This window comes from Phalacrocorax carbo, chromosome 7, assembly GCF_963921805.1.
Source record: "Phalacrocorax carbo chromosome 7, bPhaCar2.1, whole genome shotgun sequence".
Lineage (NCBI taxonomy): Eukaryota > Metazoa > Chordata > Aves > Suliformes > Phalacrocoracidae > Phalacrocorax > Phalacrocorax carbo.
In genome coordinates, this window is record NC_087519.1 from 8186197 (window position 1) to 8208483 (window position 22287).

The 22287-nt window shown below is 48.3% G+C and overlaps 1 protein-coding gene across 8 annotated transcripts in view; it reads left to right on the plus strand.

Moving 5' to 3' along the window:
* The window catches only part of AKAP13 (A-kinase anchoring protein 13), a 222893-nt gene extending 207169 nt beyond the window's left edge, over window positions 1-15724 (plus strand). For 6 of the 8 annotated variants that reach the window (XM_064456194.1, XM_064456193.1, XM_064456198.1 and 3 more), the window contains 10 exons: window positions 675-856; window positions 939-1021; window positions 1349-1528; window positions 2253-2417; window positions 4506-4576; window positions 5099-5143; window positions 6306-6356; window positions 6758-7207; window positions 8996-9308; window positions 10147-15724. In XM_064456194.1, coding sequence (XP_064312264.1) covers window positions 675-856; window positions 939-1021; window positions 1349-1528; window positions 2253-2417; window positions 4506-4576; window positions 5099-5143; window positions 6306-6356; window positions 6758-7207; window positions 8996-9308; window positions 10147-10196 — 1590 coding nt within the window. In that variant the 3' untranslated portion in view covers window positions 10197-15724. The remainder of the gene's footprint in view (window positions 1-674; window positions 857-938; window positions 1022-1348; window positions 1529-2252; window positions 2418-4505; window positions 4577-5098; window positions 5144-6305; window positions 6357-6757; window positions 7208-8995; window positions 9309-10146) is intronic. The other 2 variants (XM_064456196.1, XM_064456197.1) reach the window with 2 other exon arrangements.
* Window positions 15725-22287: the final 6563 nt, after the last annotated feature.

Sequence of the window (22287 nt, forward strand, 5' to 3'; positions counted from 1 at the left end):
CTCAAGGCTCGCTAGTGAACCGCTACCAAATCATCCCCGTTGTAGCATCCTGTACGATGCACAAAGGGGCTGACTCATATGCAGATGACACAACAGCAAAGGGAAGCTTTAACTAAGCAGGTTTATTACGCAGAGACCATAGCACACAATGAATGTCATCTTACACACAAGTCTTCTCCATCATAGGATCCAGCTAGGAGCTTCTGAAAACAGCAGGGGTTTTGTGGGATTTGAAAACAAGATGTTACTCCACCCTAGGGAGAGATCGGGGAGATAATGTGTGTGCAGCAGGCGCTAGCAAGCTGCACTAAGTTTAAGGAGTTATGATATTAATGACAGTGTGTGTGGGCAGGAGAAGATGAGATCAAAGGTCTGCTGGAGTTAAACCAAAATATGGTAGAGTCTGCAAAACCACAAAGTCAATTTTAAATTAATTATTCGTTGAAGTGGAACAAGGTGAAATTGCGTTTCCTACAGGACTGATGGAGGAAAGCAAGCCCTTCCCTGTTCTTTGACCCCATTAAAATTATTATTTTTTTAATTAGCCAATAGGTTCAGAAAATGTTTACAACCTGAGAGAGGTAGCGGTATGGTTATTGGGAACTTTTCAATGCTAGTTTGCATCTGGGAACTAGTACTCTTCACCCTCCTCACCCCTTTCTTTCCATCTGAAGGACCAGAAATCTACTGTGATCTCTCTGAAGAAGTTGATCGTACGAGAAGTGGCTCATGAGGAGAAGGGTTTGTTCCTGATCAGTATGGGTGTAAAAGATCCTGAAATGGTGGAAGTCCATGCCAGCTCCAAAGAAGAGCGTAACGGCTGGATACAGATCATTCAAGACACAATGAACACCATGTAAGCTACCAAGCTGTTCTTGCAAGGCAGGTGGTGCACATGGTTGTGTTCTGGTAGTAATTCAGATGTGTCTCTTGTCCAGGGATAAAGATGAAGATGAAGGAGTCCCTTGTGAGTCTGAGTTTGAAAAGAAAGTGTCAGACGCAAAAGTGAGAGGACTGAAAGGTAAAATCCTGCCTGGGACAGAGCTGGGGAGTGGTTTGCGAAAAACCTGCAGGAAATGTTGTGTTGGGTTTTGTGGTTGAACTATGAAACTTTTTTCAGAGGAGTGAGAATCCTGCATCCAGCAGATAATTGCAATCCTTGTTTGCACCTCACCTTGCATTATTTTTTTTCTGAGCCTGCTGCGTGCCGTTGCTGTGCAGGATTGTGCAGGGCACAGTTGTATCATCAGGTTCCACTAGATGGGGCCAATATCTCAGGAATTGCTCAGTTTCTTTGCCAAAGCTTTTATTTTCTGTCTCCATCTCTGTTTTCTGTTCACCCCCCCAGAACAACTTCAGCAGAAGGATAAGCAGATCCTCCTCTTGCTGGAGGAGAAGTCTAAGATCTTCCGGGACATGGCGGACAGTTCTGCGCAGGAGGACATGCCAGGCTCCAGGCTGCTCTTCAGGGCCAACACAGAAGAGGCACCAAAAGGAGAGGCCATTATGAAAACTGCAATAAACGAAGGTGAGCAAGTGAGGGTGACACGTTAATTACACTAACCAACAGACCTACCTTCAGTGAAACCATCAGTCCTCAAGCACCAGTTTTGCAGGGAAGTCTTCTCTTTGTCAGAATAACAGCATAGATAGGAGGTATTGCTGTTCAACAGTATTGTCTCAGAGGCAGGTAATAAGGATGAGGAAAGGAAGCGGATATTGACGGCTGTTGAAAGAGGGCAGAAAAGAAGTCAGCACAGAGCACTACCATGCACTGAATCTGCACTGGGGTCAGGAGCAGCGCAGGATTTATCACTGGCTGAAATTGGGCCATCTAGGCTTTTGCTGTGCTTCAGTCTCAGCAAGGTGTGAGCGCGGGGCTTGGGTTCCAGCAGGCACTTGAGGTGCCTGCAAGGGACAAGCAAGGCTGTTGACAAAGGCAAGGGTAGATGGAAACATCGGCAACTTTCTGGTGTGCTATTTAGAGAGGCTAAAAATTTGGAAATGCTGTTGTCAGACCAGGGTTGCCTGAAGGAAGAGAGGGAGGTCTAAGCCTGTGCAGAGCTCTGGGAATTAGAGTTAATGATTAGAGTTGTTGCAGGGGGAATGCATGCTGTCCATATCATTGTCATAGAAACATGGTTTCTTAGTCCAGCAAAGCATGTGAATTTCTGACCTGAGCTCAGGCAGGGATGAAGATAGCTTAGAAGCCTGAGGTGGTCTTTAACAGAGATATCGTTGCTTTTTATCAGTTGAACTGCTGCAAGATCTAGTGAACAGGAGCCTGGGCACTGCCCTTGGACAGCAGGTCAGCAGCACTGCCATGGAACAAGAAGGAGGAGTTGGCCCCATCTCTCTCCCTAGAAGGGCAGAAACTTTTGGAGGATTTGACAGTCATCAAATGAACGCCTCCAAGTGTGAGTAGTTACATGTGTGCACATTGGCATCTGTTAATAATGCATGTCATCGTATCCTTGCTTCAGAAGGACTCCAGCAGCTGGTGATTTACGTTTCCCAACTCCTCTCCAATAATAGTTGTAGATTAAATAACAGATTAGAAAAAAAGCCTATGTACAGGTGAATGATTGTAGGTGAGATCCCATGGCTACATGAGGATTAAACATCTGAACACACTCCTCTCTCTCTGTGCTCTCTCTAAATCATCCTTCCTTCTTTACCTACATGCTAATAAAAGCATTTGGCTTCTTAATAGATTAGTTTCTTCAAGTTATTATTCTAATATCTGCAGCTCTGTTCTTCATTCTTTAGTTATCTTCCAGCAGGAGCCTGGTGCTGTTGCATTTACGAATGGATAACGATATTGCTGAATCAAGCACCTTCTCCCCTGGCTCTGCTCTCTGTGCATTTGTGTTCCACATACAACTGCATGTGTTATTCCTGCAATTAAGTCTCTCCCAAAGAAATGTGTGAATATTTATTTCAGCTGCATAGTTGGCTGCTTCCCAATGCTCTCTTTCTTTGCCCTAGTCATCAGAAACCTCCCTGTCCTCAAATTCCTTTCTCTGTGGTCTCACTCATGCTCCCAATACGGCCGGTTTTGCTGCGCTAGTGTCTGTCTCGGCATTGGGATCGTTGGACCTCGTCTGACCTTCTGCATTAAAGGAGCAGTGTTAGCTCCAGGCAGTCAGACATGAGAAGTATGTAGAGGTTTTCCCAGCTCTGTTGGAAAGCTGCAAAGCCCTCCACAGGCCTTGTCATCATAATGACAAATATATTCACACTGGAGGGGTTTGTTTAGGGTTGTGCCTCTCTCCGTTGCAGTGATGAATGGGACCTCAGGCTGTTCATTGCCCAGCTCTAGGATTTCTGTAGAAGTGGCCTCCTTGAATTAGACTGTAATTCAATAGTTGTAGAGTCTTGGGAGAATCTGGGAAAAGAAGGCAGGGCCTGTTTGTTCAGCTGGAGGCCAGGAGGCATGAAACCTGGCTTTCATCTCCAGTTCTTCTGTTCGCAACCTGTGCAACCTTGGGCAAGGCTTATAACCTGACTCCCCTTCATTCTGCCCTTCAGCAAAGCAGAAGGGAAGTGTTTCCTCCTGCAAAGACGTGAAGGGTCCCAGGACGTGGCGCAGGAGAGAAGGTCTGTTAGGAGAGGGTCAGCCTTTAACAGCAAAGCCTGCCTGGGGGTGGTGGGAGGAGAGGGCCTTTGCACTGGGTACAGTGTCCTTCATGTTGCTGCAGATACGGGTAAATGTGAAGCTGTTTATCGTTATAAGAGCGGCAGCAGGGAGGTTGCCACTGCAGGTGTGGGTTTTCGCCATGGGCCATATCTCAGCTGGCAGGGGGAGTGCAAGAGTCTTGGCAGGAGCTAGAGGACCAAAGAGCCATGCGACTCCTTCACCGTCCGCGAGTAGAAGGGTGGTGCAGGTGGAGGGTTGCAGTCCTCTTGGCCCCACAGGTCAGTTCAGTCCTGCTTGGGAGCACTGATAGAAGCCATCCCAGGGGGAAGTTAGAAAGACTCCAGTGTCCCTTTGAAGGTAGAGGTTGCTGATAACTCAGGTTAAGGCTAAATTGTTAGTGTAAAATTACACAGGGTGCTGTGCAGCAGTATCTGACCCAGCTTTAAGTTGCACTTGCACAAGAGAGGCATTGAAACTATACCTGCAATAATATACCCTGATATGATACTGTTGTTCTCCATCTGCTCTTATTCTGCCTCGTGTCTTCTCAGCAAGTATTCTTTGGCAGTAGACAGCAGTGCAGGGGCTAGACAGAGCACCAATTAATAGGAGTGTGCCAAATTTATCAGCAAGTTGTCTGAAGCCAAAGTCAATCCTAATCTGAATTCAGTTCCACTTTTTCTGGTGGTGCTGACATGTTCTGTATACACAGGGAGCAAATGCATTTAGTTAAAGTGTCAAGAGCTCTGTGTCCCCTTTTGTGAAACATCTTGAGTTTCCTGTATTAAATTTCTCAGGCATTAGCATGTTCATCTATGGCTTAAAATGTTGAATAACCAGTGTCAATGCTGGCTTCCTCCTTTAGGTGGAGCGAAAGATGAAGGCGACGATGCTCAGGACCTTCGGAGGACAGAGTCAGACAGCGTTTTAAAGAAGGTATCTCTTGATTTATCTCTCTGCTGCCACTGAGTTCAGATTTTGAGAGAGTGACAGTTTAAGTCTCAAAGTGTCTGAATTTCTTGGCAATTAGATATATCCTACTAATTTAAAAATAAAATAAAATTGGAAGTATGCAGCCAAAAACGCTTTGCTGTAGCTAAAATCCTGACTTGAAAACCATGGCAAATCAGTAGTATTCGTTTGTGGCACAGGTTATCTGCCATCTGTCTGCAGATCAGCTAAAGCATGTGTTTAATTATGCATCGTTATTGAAATTATAAGGTCAAGTATAACCTTGCACCTATTCTTGCTGTGGATCGATCCGTCATATAACTGCAAAATGATACCTAATTAACATTTTATTCTATATGATTTTAACTTGCCTAAGAAACATGCATGAATTCCCCCAGAATGGAAGATGGAGGGGAGCTTTAACGTGTCTGTCATTAGTTCAGCTTCAGAACACATTTGCTGTGATTTCTCATTTGTCCTCATATTAAATCTGTGATCTTTTCTTAGGGTGGAAATGCTAATCTGATGTTCATGTTGAAAAGGAATAACGAGGTAAGAATTGATTCCGTTGCTCGGCTGTTTCCTTCATTTAAGTGGCAAGTGAATTTGTCTCAGTAGGTGATAATGTAGAAGAAAATACATTTCATTTGCTGAAGCGCATGTAGACTTCTAAATACATTAAGCTGAACCCACTGTGTCATTTATTTGTTTAACCTTGGATGTTCAGACAGGGAATTCACTGATTGTCATCTGCTTGCCAGCAGGATGATACGTGCTGATTACAGGCAGCAAGGGTTAATTACCACTAGGATGCACAGGGCTGTATTTATTGTGCATCTGCAGAGAGAGAGTTTAATTTTATGTTGCAGGTGCAGTGAATTGGGGCAATTAGATTTCTATTCTCCCTTTGATACACATTCATAACTCCCAATTAGCATTAATGGCAGAATGGGAAGCAGTTCTCTTAATACTGGCTATCACACCGCTATTGCAAATACTGCAGTGGTTTTTCTTCTTCTTAAAAGTCGTTATAGGATATGAGAGATTGAGAGAAATTTTTAGCTAGGCTAAAAATACATTTAGGGATAGGGCATGACTCCGAAGTAGCTTGCCGTGTGTTGATGCACGATGCGTTCGCATTTATCTGGATTTTCAGAGAGCCTCCACGATCACACCTGTTGTACTTGTGTGCCTGCTGTATTGCAGTTTTTTCTGTCTAATGACAGTGGGACTTGTATGGGCCAGCCAGGAGTGGAAGAGTGCAAATACTCCACATCCATTTTAAGATTTCTCTTTTTTTTTTCACCCTTTGAAATTCTTGCCCTGAAATTTTTAAGTGAATTGGGTTCCATCCCAATTACTCTGCTTGTTCTTGAGCAAGCTGATGCTGTGGGAAATGGTTTGCAGAGACAGCCCGGGAGTTCCCATGAGTCTGTGCTGTTCGGTCCTTCTGCAGACATCTCCCCTGCCACACTGACAGCTAGGAAGGTGAGGAAGATGATGCCAGGCACCTCTGAGAGATGTCCAAGGGATGTATTTGTGTACTGGGGGATGACGCAGTCATTGCAAATGAAGAGTGAGAAAAACAAAGGCCTAGAGCGATGGCCGTGCAGCTTGTCAGACCCACCAGTGGGTCACAGTGGAAAAGGAGGGTGCTTTACGCATACCCTGGCACCCAGTCAGATCTAATAGCAACGCTTTTGTTTTCTCGCAGCAGGTCCTCCAAACCATTACCAGCCTCCATAAGCTGCTCAGTGCTTTGCAGGTAGGCTTGGCCATTCATCCCGCTTTTGCATGCTGCTTGCCCGAACTGCGCATCCCTCCAGCCAGTAACAGCCACTTACACTTCGCCCCCCATCTCCCCTTCCCCTTTGCCTGTCACATCCCTGGACAGCTGAGTACCCCACGGCCGGCTTGCAGGCAGTGTGCTGGCAGGTTGTAGGAATGAGCTGCTGCCTAAGTGAGCCGTTGCTCACTTGAATTGGGGAAGCTGCTGGGGGAGATGCTCTGCCAGCATCCTCTGGTAGCCCAGCCATAAGGCAGCAGTGCTGAGCTACGAATTTGGTAGAAGAAGAAGGGGTTCAATACAGCACCCTGAGGTTTTCAGGGCTGGAGCCTCTTCTGGTGGAGAGGGAGCTGCAGTGATTTGTGTCCCCTCTCTCCTAGGGCGTTGTGCTGCAGCAGGACACCTACATTGAGGACCAGAAGCTGGCTCTGAGCGAGAGGGCTCTGACCCGAAGCTTCTTCCGGCCGACCTCGCTGCTGGAACAGGAGAAGCAGCGCAACCTGGAGAAGCAGCGCCAGGAGTTGGCCAACCTGAAGAAGCAGCAGACACAGCACCAGGAGGAGAGGCGGAGGAGGGAGAAGGAGTGGGAAGTCCGGGAGAAGGAGCTGGTGGAGCAAGAGGCCCACCTGGCCCAGCGAGAGGAGCAGGTCCAGAGAGGGTGGCAGGATCTTGAGCGGGAGCGAGAGGAGCTGCAGGTGAAGAAGGCCTCCTACCAGCTCGACCTCGAGAGGCTTCGCACAGCACAGAAGCAGCTGGAGAGGGAGAAGGCGCAGTTCAAGCAAGACGTAGAACGATTAGCTCAAATGCGGCAGGAGTCTGACCACAACCAGGTAAATGATGCCAACAGCCAAGCTGCTGGGGAAGCCGTGCCCTGCAGGGAGCTCCCAGCTGGCTCTCAAGCAAACTGCATGCTATCAGTGATAGACTGACGCCAGCCCAAGCCTAGACACACAGGGCCTTGTATTTAAAACTGGCTCTTTCCTTGCACGTGATGTGCAGGGCTGTGTTTCTGGCACCTCCAGAGCTGCTGAGGCGTTGCCAGTGTTGATGCAACATGGTGTAGTCAGGATGCCTGGCCAGTCTTGAGCAGTAGGTGATTACAACAACCTGAGCTCTGCCCACTTTTCTGTGCTGTGTGTTGGCGGACAGCAGAGCGGAGGTGGCTGGCTTGCAGGGAAGATGCCCTAGGCAATCCCAGGAGGTCGATACTGCCTTTGACATTGGCCTTCACCCCACGGGGGCTGAGGTCTGGGCAGCAGTCAGGCAGATGAGGCATCATCCTTCTTGGAAACAGCCTGAGCGTTGTGGGTTACCTGCACCCTCCAGCTGTCACAAAAGCCGCTTGCATGGCTGATAGATGCAGGGAAAAGCTGTTTGTACACTTACATCCATCTCAAAAAGCATTTTTGATATCTAGCAGAGAGATGGGCATTGTCCCTGTCCTAAGGAAGACTGGGCACCTGCAGTCTGGTGCTCAGTGAGCAAAGGTCCCCAGCTCTGCTGCAAGAGGCTTCTGGTGTCTGGCTGTCCCCATCCAGAAAGAAAAGCCCACATGCAGATCCTGCTCCATGCATTTTTCAGTAAGCTGGGGTTTATTTTTTGTAACTGTGCAGATGTCTGTCTGAGGAAAACAAGCATCTGTTGGCAAAACATGGGCTGAATTTGAACCTTGAGCCTGTTGTTGATCATTTGTTTGTTTGTAACTCAGTAATTCTGAATGTAATTTGCTTAGAGCTGTAGCAAAATTAGTTTATAAATGTTGGATTGTGGAATGGAAATGATTTTGGGTGCCTGAATGGACTAATTGTGGAGCTCAGCAGTGAGCTCTGAAAAGCAAATCATCGGAGGAGGACTTGCTCCCTCCCACCCCAGTTCCCAATCAGGCCAGAAGTTTTCCAGGCACACAGTGAAGCTGTTCCAGCATCGAGCACACGTAGGCATACAAGGGGCATGGATGCTATGGGAGAGGCTGAGACGTTAAATAACTGCGGGGCCTGGGGGATCAGGAGAAGGAAGCACCTTTTCGAGGCAGGTATCTTACTGACAATTCAGAGCTATTAATAGAGGGTTTGCTGAGGCTTTGTTGAGCTGTTGTTTTGATCTTCCCTTTGAATGTGCGGGCTCAATTACATCCTGAGACAGCCGTTAGGAAATTAAAAAAAAAAAATTAGGAAAAATGTTTTTGCTTTCATCTTTTGCTTGGGAAGACTTCCTTTGACACATGCCGCTCGGGTGCTGTGTGCTGGCGTTCCCCTGCCGGAGAGGCACGCTTCTCCTTGGCCGCCTGCCACCGTCTGTGTGCGCAAACGATGCAGGGTGAGTCTTGGTACTGAGATCTTAAAGAATACTTGCTTTTGGCTTGTTGATACATAGCATAGTACATGTAGGAGCAAAAGATACTGGAGCGTTTCTCTTTATATGCCCCATTTCTTCACCCTTAGCGGCAAGGCCGCCTTCTTTCATTGCTTTGTCTGGATGGGGACAGCTTTTTAGCTGGTGAATGGGCTGGATGTTCACAAGCACAACCTCTGTCAGTGGTCTGGGACACACGTTTCCTCTCCAGGTTCTATGCTAGCCACTTTCATGCCTCAATGAAACACTTTTCTTTTCCTTTATAGGTTTCAAATCCACATGAGAAACTTGTAAGAGTCTCCTCCCAGTCCAGCACTGACGACTCCTCCAAGCAGAAGAGCCCTTCCCTTCCTAAACAAGGGCACTTTGATGCAGAACTGTCTGTCTTCCCCAAAAGGAACAGTCTTTCAAGGACACAGAAAGAGAAAAGCACTTTCCATTTGCTTAGCACAACAAACCAGACTAACAAGGCGGCTGAGGAACAGCCCCAGATGCCTACCCGCCTCTTCAGTTTAGCCAAACCAAAGGAGAAGAAGGAAAAGAAGAAAAAGGGCAGGGGACATCGCTCCCAACAGTCTGGTGAGTGTCAGGGGAGGTCATAAGTGTTTTCTCAGGTTCAGTCAGCTGGCTTTTCCCTCCAGCCAGCAAACTTGTGGTAACCATCAAATCTAGCCTTGAATGTGGACAGTAACACTTCAGGCATGGAGAAGATCAGCTGTGTTGAGTGGAGTTCCCAGTTTGAAGTGATCTTCCCTGTGGCCTTTTCTGCTTGTTCTGCAGCCCCTAGGGTTGTCAGAGGGATGCACTCTGCTCCCTGCTCCTTCCCTTCCCCATACCATCCTGAGCAGCTTCCATGGGCTGGATTCTGCATGTATTTTTCAGCTCGCTCCGCTTTGAGGAAGAAAATGTCCTGCTTCAGTGTATGTGCTTTCAGGAGCTGCTGCTGGGATGCTCCTGGCTGTTGCAGCCCCTGCAGCACTGCTCTCTGCTTTAACTCTGATGTCGTTTGGAAGTGATACCCACAACCCTTCTCGTGGCCTCTCCCTTCCCCTCCAGCCAGCCTGTCTTGTCTCTTGATCTGAAAAAAGACATGCTTTTTTTTTTTCCTTTGGTAGTTTTGCATTCTCTTAGGACTCAGTCCTGCACCCCAGACCTTTGACCCACAGGAAATTTGATCTCATGCCCTCGGATGACCGGCTTATCCGTATTAACTCGCTGATGTTTTCCAACTTGTGCACAGGAAAGCTCAGCAATTAGGAGATGTAATTTCATGGCAGCTTCTCAGGGAACTGGACATCTTTTAAGGTGCCCAGTGGATTGGGCAGACAGCGGGCTTTCCGTGTGTGTGGAGTCCCACTTTGCCTGCTGTATTCCTGTATTCCCATAGTGATTCCCACCTGGTTTTTTTGTGCTGCAGATTCTCACTCATCAGAAGCACCTCCAGAGGGTGAGGAGATCTTCTGCTGAGCATGGACAGTTCCATCGGTCACTCTTGGCATTGGTACAGTGGACATCTCCCTGCCCGCTCCACAGCACGCTGCTGGTGCCTGCATCTGACAAGCATCTGGAGGTTTTAAATAAAGCATGTTATGAAGTCTGTTAAGTGGTGGGAAAGGGCCTCTCTCCTGTGGTTTTGCGTGAATTCTCACCGCAGAGGCTGACTGCACGGCAAATAGTACCGTCTCTCTGTGCAAACCTTGGGTTAAAAGGATTGGGATAGACGTTTTCTGTCTCTTACTGCTAAAGGATGAGAGAACATAGCCTTAAGGGGTCTGTGCCTTCAAATTCCCCTTTTCTGGGGAACGTAACCAAAACCAAGCATTTAGCAAAAGATTAGGACTCTACAAATGGTGCGTACACACTGGCATATAGAGATATACTGTATATATACATATATGTATCTATGTATCCACTGGGATATGCTTACAGTCTGTACAGCCAAGCTTAGCTCGGCCCATGGGGATAGATGATACCTGATGACTTTCAGGGAGCGTGTAGATATTAAATATCTTGCCCTTACTGCTCCAATTGTGACACCATTGACTTGCACGCCCCTTTTGTGCTTGTGGTGTATGGACTGTTTGGCTTCAGAAAGGTACCTTACACCAGGAGGCAGTAACAGCATTCAAAACAAAAATTCAGAGGAAAAAAAGTAAAATTTAAAGGAATTCTGAAAGATTTCCATGGGGCAAAGGATTTAAATGTCAAACTGTTTCCGGAATCCAGCAGAACGTCTTTGGGTATATTTAAAATGATGCAGAAAAGAGAAATTCAGTAGATTTGTAAGGCAACCCCAGGGAGCCAGAACAAACAGTGTTCAAGTGGGAACAACTCTAAGCGACAATTTTTTACACAATCTCTTTGAGCTCCAGCTCACTCCTTCCCATTCCCTAAGTAAATATATTTATTTTTTTTTGCCAGAATATAGTCTCCAGTTGCATTTGACGTCCCTTCATTACAAGCCTGATGACTTACTGGAGAGATGGCTGAAAATCTGCTTTTAGGGACTTTTTTTTCCTGTATGTATTTTTCTTCCCCTACTTTTGGGGGGAGGGGGGCTTCTCTTTCTCTGGATTTTGTCAGCTTCCTTGGCTCGTTCCTAAGGCAGAATGAGACAACAGCAATTCCAGAGCACTTCAGGGAGATGTCGCAGGTCAGGGGACTGAGTGCTGTGAGCAGAGCGAACTCCAACGAGCGGCTCCTAGTTCCTATGTCAATACAATACCGTGCACTTATAACTATTTCTAGGGAGATAATACATTCTCATGGACAGAAACGCTGTGGGACAGGTCCGTTTCCATCGCTGTGGGCTTTAGGGTGAAAATGTCCCTGTGTCCCTGTGCTGCCATCAGCGGAAGGAGAAGGTCTGAGGGTGGCTCTCGCTGTGCCGACTGTGAGGTGTTTGTACAGCTGTTGAATCCAAGGATGTGTTCAGTGGGGGAAAAGAAATGCAGCGAGCCAAACTTTCCTCCAAAGCGAAAAGTGTCTCCATTATTGTTCTTCCAAACTCTCTCAGGGGAGTTGCCTGAGCGGATTTGTAAATGGTTATGAGACACTATCAGCTTCAAAATAGCTCAAGAGTTTGCTCAGAGTTTAAAGCTGTCAAGTGCATTTCCTTTCCTGTCAGTTTTCTCTTTAAAAATATTTCTCTTCTTGCACTATTGTTTGATTTCAGTTTGCTCTCTGGTTTCTCACAAGCTAGTAACCCACAGCAGTCTTCAGAGTTCGGTGCCGATGAGTATCAGCAGCACCAGTGGTGAGGTGGATGCTTAGACTGGTCTGCCTTGGTCCGTGCAGGAATCCTAGACCACCTGCTTGCTTTTGAAGCTCTCTAAACTATTAAGAATCAAAAAAAAAAAAAGAGGTTTGAGATTTATTTGTAGTTTGCTTTTTAAATATTATTTGGTGCTTATTCTTAATTGCAAGCAGGGCTTGCAAAAAATATTTAATATTGTTTATTTGAGAGAGTTCTTTTTTTTTTAACTAAGTTTATTAGGTTTTATTTTTTTATTTTTATTTTTTATGTTCTTACCTCCCTGGTTCCTACAGAACCAGGGTTTGGGCAGTGCTGCTTAGCAGTCCATGCCGTGCCCAGAGTTACACAACTTCAACCGAGAGCTTTCTTTAAGGCAGAGCATCTTTGGGCCAAAAAGTCTGGAAAAAGCAGCAGTGACTTCAGACAAGACTCCTCCTATCAGTTAGTTTCCTCGTTTTAAATATTCTGCTTAGGTTTTCTCCTACCTCTTGGAGGCAAAGGAAAAAGCAAAACATGGAGCATCTTGCAGTGATGTGAGGGTCCGGTTGCTTCTCTGGGGAGATACAGGCAGGTCTCCTAAACCTGAAAGGAGCTGAAGGAGGCATGTGCTGGTGTTGTGGTGTTACTTTTTCATAAGAAAACCACCACTTTTAGAAAATAACTTCTGCCTTGCTGTTCATATATCTGCAAAAGTGAATGTGCCAAGCTGAAATTTTCGGAAACCAAAGTGGCACGTGGCTCATTTACTGTTGTGTAAACAGAGATCAGGTCCCCAGTGTTTCTGAAAGTTCCCCTCAGTCTGTAAGAGCCTTTGCTAGTATGAGCTTTTCTTTTCATCCCTCTGTCTTTTTCCCGGTTCCAACATGCGTTGACTTCGTTACACAGGCACGTCCCATGGCTCCGAGAAGGGCATCAAAAGGGAGACACATGACCCAGGGCAGCCCTGGGTCTCTGCCTGGCTTGACCATCTCAAATCATCTGCAAATCAAAAAGAGCGTTCAGTGCCCAAAGTGAAAATAGTATTTGCTCAGTGATCTCATAAGGTCCCCACAGCTCCTTGTCAAAGAAACCATGGGCGTGAATCTGAACTATACCAGCTAGAAATACTGTGTATCAAAGCTGTTCGTGTCTTAAATTCTGGTGAACAGACCGTTGTCCCTGGGGGATGTATGTTACTGCATGATTCACTCTTTTTGGCATGAAGCCTTTACTCCCACACTGCTTCCTCCTCCTTTCACCTTTAGGAAGGTGAGGCCATGTTTTTATCTCTTTAGCCTTTTAATTTTTTTCCCTTCTCAGGTTTTCTTTGGAAAGGCTTGGCATAGGTCCCTAGAGTTGGATTCCTGCTCTGATCCCTGCAGGTTGCCTAGGGTTGTCTGATAGAGTATGGTCTCAGCTTTACAGCACCAAACCCTTTCCTTTTCCTGGCCTTAAAATTGCATTTGCTCCAGTTCCACACCTGGCATCCATCCTGCAGTTGCTGAAAGCATGTTATTTCTTCAGCCTGATGCTTTGTGGTTCCCGGAGCCAGTCCCTTGATGCCATCTGGAGCACCCAAACCACTCTGTTCTGCGTCGGGTTTCTGGGACCCAGAGCAGGTTCAAAAATGTCATTGGAGAGAGAAGAGGACCCTGCAAGGGCTGTCAGAGCTTTTTTTTTTTTTGGTAGTGTTTGATGGAGAGGAAGAACCAGACTTTCTTTTCTTGGACATTTCTTAGTCTGGTGTTAAACACTGCCCAACAGAAGAGGTTTCAGTGACGGGGAAGTGGGAGCGCAGGCTCAGATGACGTACAGAAGTGGTCAGTATTAGCTGGGCATGTCAGAATACGCCAGTGGTAGAGAGTCCCTGTAGCAAGTGGTGTGAGACTCCTTGGAGCTGTGTGGGGTTGGCCTTAGCTTCTTTTAACTGAATTGATCATCTCAACATGTAATGATGTCAGTTTGATGCCATAAAGCACTTTAAATGGAACTGGTCTTGTCCCTTTTCATTCTGGTTACGTGGAGACAATCAGCTTTGCCACTGCTCCCCGCTCTTCATCCCCAGCAAAATCCGAGCTGCAAGTAGGCATATTCCTGGTTTGCTTTGGCTTTACCCCGGGAGGGGAGGAAGGCCAGCTTTTTGTATTCTTTTTAGATCAAAGTGGGTGTGAATCTGCAGGGACACCCTGCAGATGGGTGAGTAGCAGGACCAGAGGAACTGGCTTCTGATGGATCAGGTATATCCCCTGGGAGAGCCCATGCTGGTGTCACCATCACCTTCCTCACAGCAGGTACTACTGCCGGTAGGGGAGCCGTCCCACCAGCAGTTTGCCTTCAACCTCCTTTTTCTTGGAGAAACACTGAGCAGAGGAGGTGTGGAGGGATACAACCAAATAAGTGAAGTGAGGCCCTTTCCGTGCACTAAGTTATTTCTGTCCAGGCCACTGGGAGACCTCCCAGGTGCCAACCCTGGGGCAGGAGCTCTCACCACTGCTGAGGGTGGACAACTCTTCTCACTCTTGAAGTTTGACCACTGCTGAGAAGCACAGTAATGCTATTAGCTTGTGCAGACTTGTACTGCCTTTCAAAAGCAAGAGCACCCATAGAGTCTGATCATCTTTGCACCTTCCTTGAGGCACTAGGATATCTCAAAGCTGGCGCTGAAATGCCCAAATCCAGTCCTTCCAAATGCCACCGAGTCAGAAGAGCTTCGTAGGTGCCAAATCCCAGGGAAGCTGTCTACAGTAGCGGTGGCACGGGGCAAGGGAGGACTGGGCGGGGAGGCCCAGGAGAGTTATACAAGATCCCACAAAACATTCCTTGTTAACCAGAACTCTGGAAGTTATTCTGCCTGCTGGCCAGGTTTGGGAATTTAAAAAAGCTTAAATTTTAAACTAGGTTAAAACGGTTAAACTATGTTTAAAATAGTTTTAAATAAAAGAAAAAAAAACCCTCCCTTGCTGCTCATAATTCTTGCTTCATTTGTCAGAAGGGGCAGCCATCAGTGATTCTTTGATCTGGTGATGCAGCTAAGTTTTGAAGATAGGCGAGCTGAACTGGCTTAGTCTCGTACACCTTGTGCCCTTGCGTGACGGGAAGCGTAACGCTAGCTCCCTTCCCACCTGCGTTTTCAGGGCTCAGCGCCCTTTCTTTCCACACGCATTTCACTGACACTGATGCTTTGCCCAAATATATTCCGCTTCCATTGCTTGGGGGGTGGGGGGAACAGGACGACATTCACTGCTTTGCATACAGCTATAAGCTTTGTATGTATTTAAGCTGTATATAAGTATCCATCCTTTCCATGCTCTGAAGTATTTTATTGTTTTCTTTATCGATATTAAACATTGACTCAAAAGGAAAAAATAAGAACCTATGTCCAGTTCAGTTCGCCTATGGTTAAAGTTTAGCCTGATGTTTATTTTGTACTAATATGGAATGCACTTGAGTAATTCCCAGAGTGTTGAGGTGTATTACGTATAAAAATAAATAAAAATGCTTTGCATTTTCATGTTGAACCCGTTAAAAAAAAAAAAAAGTTGAAAAGAAGACTCTTTTTAAAAAAGGGTAAAATCTACTTGTATGTTGATCTGTAATTATGTAAAAAACAAGCAGGTTATTGACTGTAAAATTCTTAACATTTTTTGGCAAGTTAGAGAAAAATCTTAGGTTTTGTAATAAGCTTTTATTTATCGACCTTTTCAGCTACCAGCATCAACTTCTTGTAAATTCCTTTTCTTTTAAATAAATTTATTTCTGATTTTTCTTCCCGATTTATTTCCACACCGTTGATATTTCTGTAGCTGACTTTGCTGCACCGAGGCTGAATGAATAGATGTAACGCTACCTGTAATCAAGTGTTTGCTTTTATCATCTGGGTTCCAGTCTGCACCCATTGGACTCTCTAACTTCTTTTCCTTCTCTTACAAGATTTGCATTTTGCTGAAGGGCACGTGGCCGTAATGGTATCAGCCCCTTGGGTTTTTTCCCCACACCCACACGGCTTCTCATCTTTTTACAAGAAGTGTTGCAGCCGTTTTCTCGGCCCCTTCAGCTCCATAAGCCGACGTAAATGGCAGTCTGGTGGCTGCATGTGCCGTCCCATGGCACAGAGGTTCCGTAACCCGCCAGAATAGCTCTGTGTCCCTGGCAAATCCTAGGCACAGGGGGTTTTATCTCATTTGGCTGAGGGAACTAGAGATGCTGCGTCGCATCACAGGGACGGGAGGGAAGGAGGGATATTTGCACCTATGATGTGGTGCGCTTGATGTCTTTCCACGGCTCCTGCAAGAGGAGGCCCGACAAGAAAGGCCGTAGCCGGTGTCCAGGTCATTCCTCTCACCTGGGGAGGTGAAGGTACGTCGTGTTCCCGGTGCCTGCAGGCATCAGTCCTGGCAGAAGAGGGTGCCAAAAGTACAGAGCCGAAGCAGAGTTTGCTCGCAGTGCGATGAGGAGCCAGCACAGAGGACCACGACGGCTGGAGTTTCTCCACCGTTTTCTTTTACCTGGAAAAGCGATCGTGGCTGCCCCTGTACTGCTAGTCCTGCTCGGGACTCGAGCGTCCTCCCCCCAGGCGGAAGGAGCAGGGACCCCTCCACCCATCACCCTCTGCATATTGGTTTTGAGGCAGAGGAGTTGCTTCATTTCCATCTATTACTTCATTGGTCTTCAGAGGTGAGGTAGGGAAGGAGAGGGAGGATGCTTGAGGAGAATCAGATGCATTGATCAAAGCCTTCAGGCCATCGACACGAACGCTGCTTGGCGGTGTTGGGCTGTTTCTTAACAGGCATTAGGAAATGCCAACCCGGCTTCCCGTGCCCCGTTAGCCAGCAGTGCACTGCATGTATTTTCCCCCCTCCTCCCATCTGTGTTGCACATGCTGTTCAAAAAACCTGAATCTTGTCAGTGAACCCAAACCTACGCCCGGTCGCGCAGCACGTGCTCCCAGAGGGGCAGCTCCCTGGGTGTGAGACAGAGGAAAGCTCTCATTTAACTCCATGGCTGTTCAGTAGTCCTCATTTTATTTGCATTCCCATTCGCCCCAGCTCACCTATTTACTGAGGAGAATAAAAGCTTTCCCCGAACCCTCGGCTCCTGTGTAGGGCGTTTAAAGAGCGTGTTTCCTGTGGCCCCTCTCGGCTCAACCTGGGTGCCTGCCAAAAGGACCTCTCGGGTGACCCCAAGCCTTTGCATCGCTGCGATGCGATATGACAGGCATTGGTTGTGGGAGGAGGAAGAGCACATTTACTGATGACAAATCAAATGGAGAAAATCAAATTCTTGCTAAATCAAGCTCCCGCCAGGGAAAGGCTGGGGTGCGGCGCAAACCAGGCACCGTGAGCTGCTCCGGTCCTGCACGTTGCGAGCCAAACCACCCCTTTCCAAATGCTAGAGAGGAGCCTGGGCATGCAATTCAAGTTGCCTTTGGTAGAGGAGGAAACAAAGGACCCCACCTCTCCAGGCCATCTCCATGTGGTGACCTGAATATCCTAAACCGGCTTTCCACAATCCCGTCCGCAGCCCAAGCTCTGAGCTGTTACGGCGTGGCTAAGATAACGAAACGGACGCTCTCCCCAGACCATGTGGGTTGATTGTTTTAGACGGTCCCCAAGCAGCAGTGATGTGTTTCTGAGCATCCCACGTTTCTTGCCCAGCCCGGCTTTTCCTTAGTACCTAAGGTTAGAGCAAAAGATCTCTGTGGAGCCATGTGGTGGGTCATCTGGATGTGGCTGGATTTTCACTGGCACCTTCACCTGAAAGGGGTCATAAAGGCTCCTTACGCTTGGATGGGACTGTGAAAGGAGCATTGACAGGCACAGGAGAGGCTCTTCAGAAATACGGTTTAGTGACACCTTTAACATCCATGTTATCTGTGTTTCCCCTTTCCTGCCCTTGCTGGGTTCAGTCCCAGCGCTGGCTCCAGGGTGAGAAATTGGAGGTCTGGGAGGACACAGGTGCGAGCGGGGCTGGAGCTTGCAGACAGGCTGCTCATTCACCGAGGTTTTATTAAGAGAAGGAAAGGCAAAACCCTAATTAGTTCAGTGAGTGAGTGAGATGCCTTGTGATCAGATACAAGGTGAATGGTAAAGGAACGACTTACCTTTGCCATAGAAGGCACCTGGGTTTTGTTAATTAGTTAGAGGGATGTTAAACACTGCAATTGTGATTTGTTTGGGGTTGGAACGTGTTTAAATTAAGGGGATAATAATATTTGACACCAGCAACTGATACCAAAGCCCATACGAATGAGCTCCCCTAGCCTTCACAGGGATGGGCAGACAAAATGGGTGCCCAAAAAAGCTATCTTCACACCTCTTGAAATACCCCCCAAACATGGCTTTGCTCCAGAGCCTGCTCTCCTGCTCAGTTCCAAGGTGGCTCAGGGGAGGATGCTGCAGGTTCAGGGCTGGCTCCCCCACCCTGCTGCCTGCAGAGCCCTGTCCTGCTCTCCCTGCATCCTGCGGCTCCTTTTGCATGGCGATAACTTGTTCAACGACGCTAGGAATCGCAACCTTCGCCCGTGGCTGGAGGACGTCCTGGCACCTCAGCCAGGCGTCCCCAGTGGGATGGAGCTGAGGTTTGTTTCTTGCTCCCTGACAGGGTAGGGCCAAGACCCAGGAGGGTCCCCGGGGAGGGCTTAAGTCCCTTCGCTCTCTCCATTCTTTACAGTCCATCCCTTGCACAGATGTAGTTCAGCTGGAAATTCCCGATACCCCCTGACCCCTTGCCGCAGCCTGGCGTCTCTCCCTCCGGCGCTCGGCGTCTCCAGACACTCTTTCCCCTTTCACCAAAGAGCTGTTTCTCACCAGCCACATCTTTCCAGTGAGCCTAATTAGACAGGAGCCTAATTAGAGCCAAGCAGGAGTGGTGAGTCATTAGCCGAGCCCTGTGGGAAGCCCCAGGGCAGCCGTAAGCCCGGCAGGGCAGCAGCGTGGGCAGAGGAGGCGACTGGGACGCGGTGAGCACTTGGCTGGGTGCAGAGAAGCGGCCGTCGGAGGGAAGCGGCTGCTATTTGTGTTTGCATGTGTAATTCCTCCAGACAGTGACCCAGAAATGGAGTAATGGGTGTTTACCCGCCTCCCTGCACCTGCTGGAGAGCCAAGCGGCAACACGCTGCGGGCCATGGTGCTGCTGGGCTCGCATCAGGGCAGGGGATGGCTGGCCATCCTGCCCACCCAGGGAACTTAAAAACCAAAAGGGCTTTTTCTGGTGGCCCTTAAGCTTTTTTCCTCCTTGTTTTGTTTCTACTCATCCCTTTTAATACACGGCTATACCCCGTGATGGAGAGGAGCCAGCATCCTGGGGACTGGCTGTCTGCGGGTGGCTGTATGGGGGGGGTCCCTGCTGGGGTGGGAAAAGAGAGTAAGGGGAGCAGCAAAGGGCAAAATTGCAATGTTTTCTCTGGATGGAGCCAGGACTGGGGTTAGGTGTGATGCGAGGACTGAGAGATGGGACTTTCTATCAGTGATTAAATCATGTCCTGGCTGAAGTGCCGGTGGCTTTTTAATGAGCACAAGTTGTGCTATTCTGCCGTGACCCTGGACCATTCCTCTAGCCTCAGCTGGGAATGGAGGGCTTCCCAAGGGAGCGAGAACTGAAAAACCACAAATTATTTGATTCCTGAGCTCTGTGGTCCCCAAGGGATGTCAGGAGGAACAAAAGGACATGTTGAATAGCCAGGATCGGTCCTCTTGAACCCTTCCACCACCTCCCTTTGGAGGGGAGGCACACCAATACAGAGGGGTCCTTGTGCAGGGTGTCTGTGAGACACAGCCGCCGGTGGCGCAGCATGCACTGGGGAGAGGGAAGTGAGATGTCCAGGCGCTGACAGCGTGAAAGCCAGGCTTTCTTCCACCTAATTGGATTTGTTATTCAGCTGAGAAACGCTGAATGGCTTGGGTGGGCTCTGAGCTTGCGATTTCAGTGAGGAAGTCAGGACGACGTGGTAAAGTAGGTCACGCTGCTGCAAACATGGTTGATGGTTTTGCACAACAGCCGATGATGTTAAATAGGGAGGTGGTGAAATGGAAAGAAAAGGAAGATTGTAAGGAGGAAGGAAAAAAACCGAGCTCAGCCTCCGCTATTCGCTCCCACCAAGATTCCCTGCTGCAGGCTCCCATCTCGGCCCCCCCCGCCCGGTGCTGCTGCCGGTACCCGGAGGGCACCAGGCTCCTGCTCTGCACTGGAGCGAGAGGGATTGGGCCCAGTTTAAACTTCCAACTGGTTGTGGGGAGCTGGGAGCAATGGTTTCTCCTGCTCTTGGAAGCTTAACTTCATTCATGAGCAGCGTTTCCTGGGGTGGCAGTTTGTGAGCCTGGACCCTCTACAGAGACTAAATCATGTTGGGTTTATCCCAAGGCAGAAGGTGCATGGGGAATAGGAAAACAATTTGACATGGGACGTACCGCGGGGAGGATGTGCAATGCTGGGCATTAATTAACATGCAGGAGAAGATGACAAGCCAAGGACGAGGCTTCGGTGCTCTGTATAGACATGGATGAACTTGAAAGCATGTTGGATGGCTGGAAAAAACCACTCCTCCACTCCAATTATGTGTCTAAAATGCCAGCCTCTGGATGGATGTGAGGCTTCCTCAGGCACCGGAGGTATTAAATCACCAGCTAGACTGCTTTTAATTGACTCTAGTGACAGAGGGAGAGCGAGCTCAGATGGTAATTCCCTGCAGGGCTTCACTGCACAATAGTATTATTTCAAGGGCAGCTGGGGTCAGCCTGGGAAAAACGCATATTTAAAAACCAAGAAGGCACTATGAGTTTCATTTAAATAAGACATCGGCATATCAGCCTTTTGCATCTGGGGAGGTTCAGCATGGTCAGTCCCCGGGGATGGAGGTCCCCAGACCTGGGCCTGGGAGAGGTCTGGTTCCACCAGCTGCCTGCACAGTCCCATCGCTGAGCACCCCCCTGCCCTTTCCTCCCAAATGCTTTTTGGAGGGTGGGGAGCACCCCGTTACAGAGCTGGGCAACCAAGGTGGAGAGAGCCTATGGGCAAGGGTGGGCTGAGAGAGTCGTGTCCTGTCCAGGCTCTCCTCTGGGACAGGGCCCCTGCAAAACAAGGCAGGAGGTAGATGTGTGACAAGCCACCCTTTGGTGGCTGCAGGCAGCACTTTACTGCCGTGCCTGGGTCTGAGCAAGGGCCGGATCCTTGCAAGACCCTGCACTTCTGGGGGATCTCCGTGCCAGGCTCCTGGCTGCGTCGTGGGGAAGATGTCTGGGCTCCTGACACCCTACAGCGAGGGCTGGCTGTAGCATGCGGGCCTGTTTCCCAGGAGCCTGGGAACATACAACCCCTGTAACGCCACCAGACAAGACCCTTTCCCAAGTGCTCACTCCCAGACAATGTTGAGCTTGACCTGCTAAGGTGGGAAAAAAGCTCTTTTACAAAAGCAAACCAAATCACATTTACACTTCTTCCCCTGTAACTCCCAGTTAAAACCCAGTCCCACTCTGGCTGTAGCATTATTCTGACTGTTTTATCCGTTTCCATCTCCTACACCCCTTTTACTTTGCCACTGCTAACCAAGAAACCTTTGTATTTTGCATTGCATTTAATTCCATAGCAACAGGTTGCTGCTGTCACAGCAGCTGCTGATTGCTTTTGAATTGCCTTTCAGGCAAGCTCCAGAATAAATACAAAAGAGCAGGCCTTTGCATGGCTCATATCAAAGCTAGCCAGTTGCAAAGCCTCCCGAGCTGGTATTTAAAGTCCCAGAGTCCCATATAAAACCTGAATCAACAAAACTGAAAGGGATTTTATTCACACACTCCCTTTTTCCTTCTCTGGCTCATCAAACATTAATTTCTATCCTGAATTGGTTTCCCAAAGGCTTCTTTAATGAGCTTTTTCTACGGGGCCTTACACTCCTATCTGCCCAGCTCACGTCACCTAATGCTGCTGCCCACCCAGCTGCCACGGGCAAGGAGACATGCTCCCAATCTCCTTTGCAGCTCAGCAATTCAGGCCCCAAATCCCTTGGAGACCATGCGTAACACCCGTAGGAAGTTTTGCTTTCCAAGCGCAACAGCCCCTGCTAGTAAAAGGAGGCAAATATGAATTTGCAAGGTTGTCGTGTTTCGCCTGGTGCCTATTACCTGCTCTGAGCAAAGCTGGAGCTGCTGGTCACGTAGCGGGGGAGAGCCCAGAGCCCTCCCAGAGCGGGGCTGGATCAGTCCCCTGCTCCTCTGGGGCGGGGAGAGATGCACACCGAGGCGAAGCGTGAACAGGAGCCCCAGCTGGAAAGCCCATCTCGGCTGTCAACGGGCCCCTTTCTTGGGAGCTGCAGCAGCCAAGCAAAGGCAAATA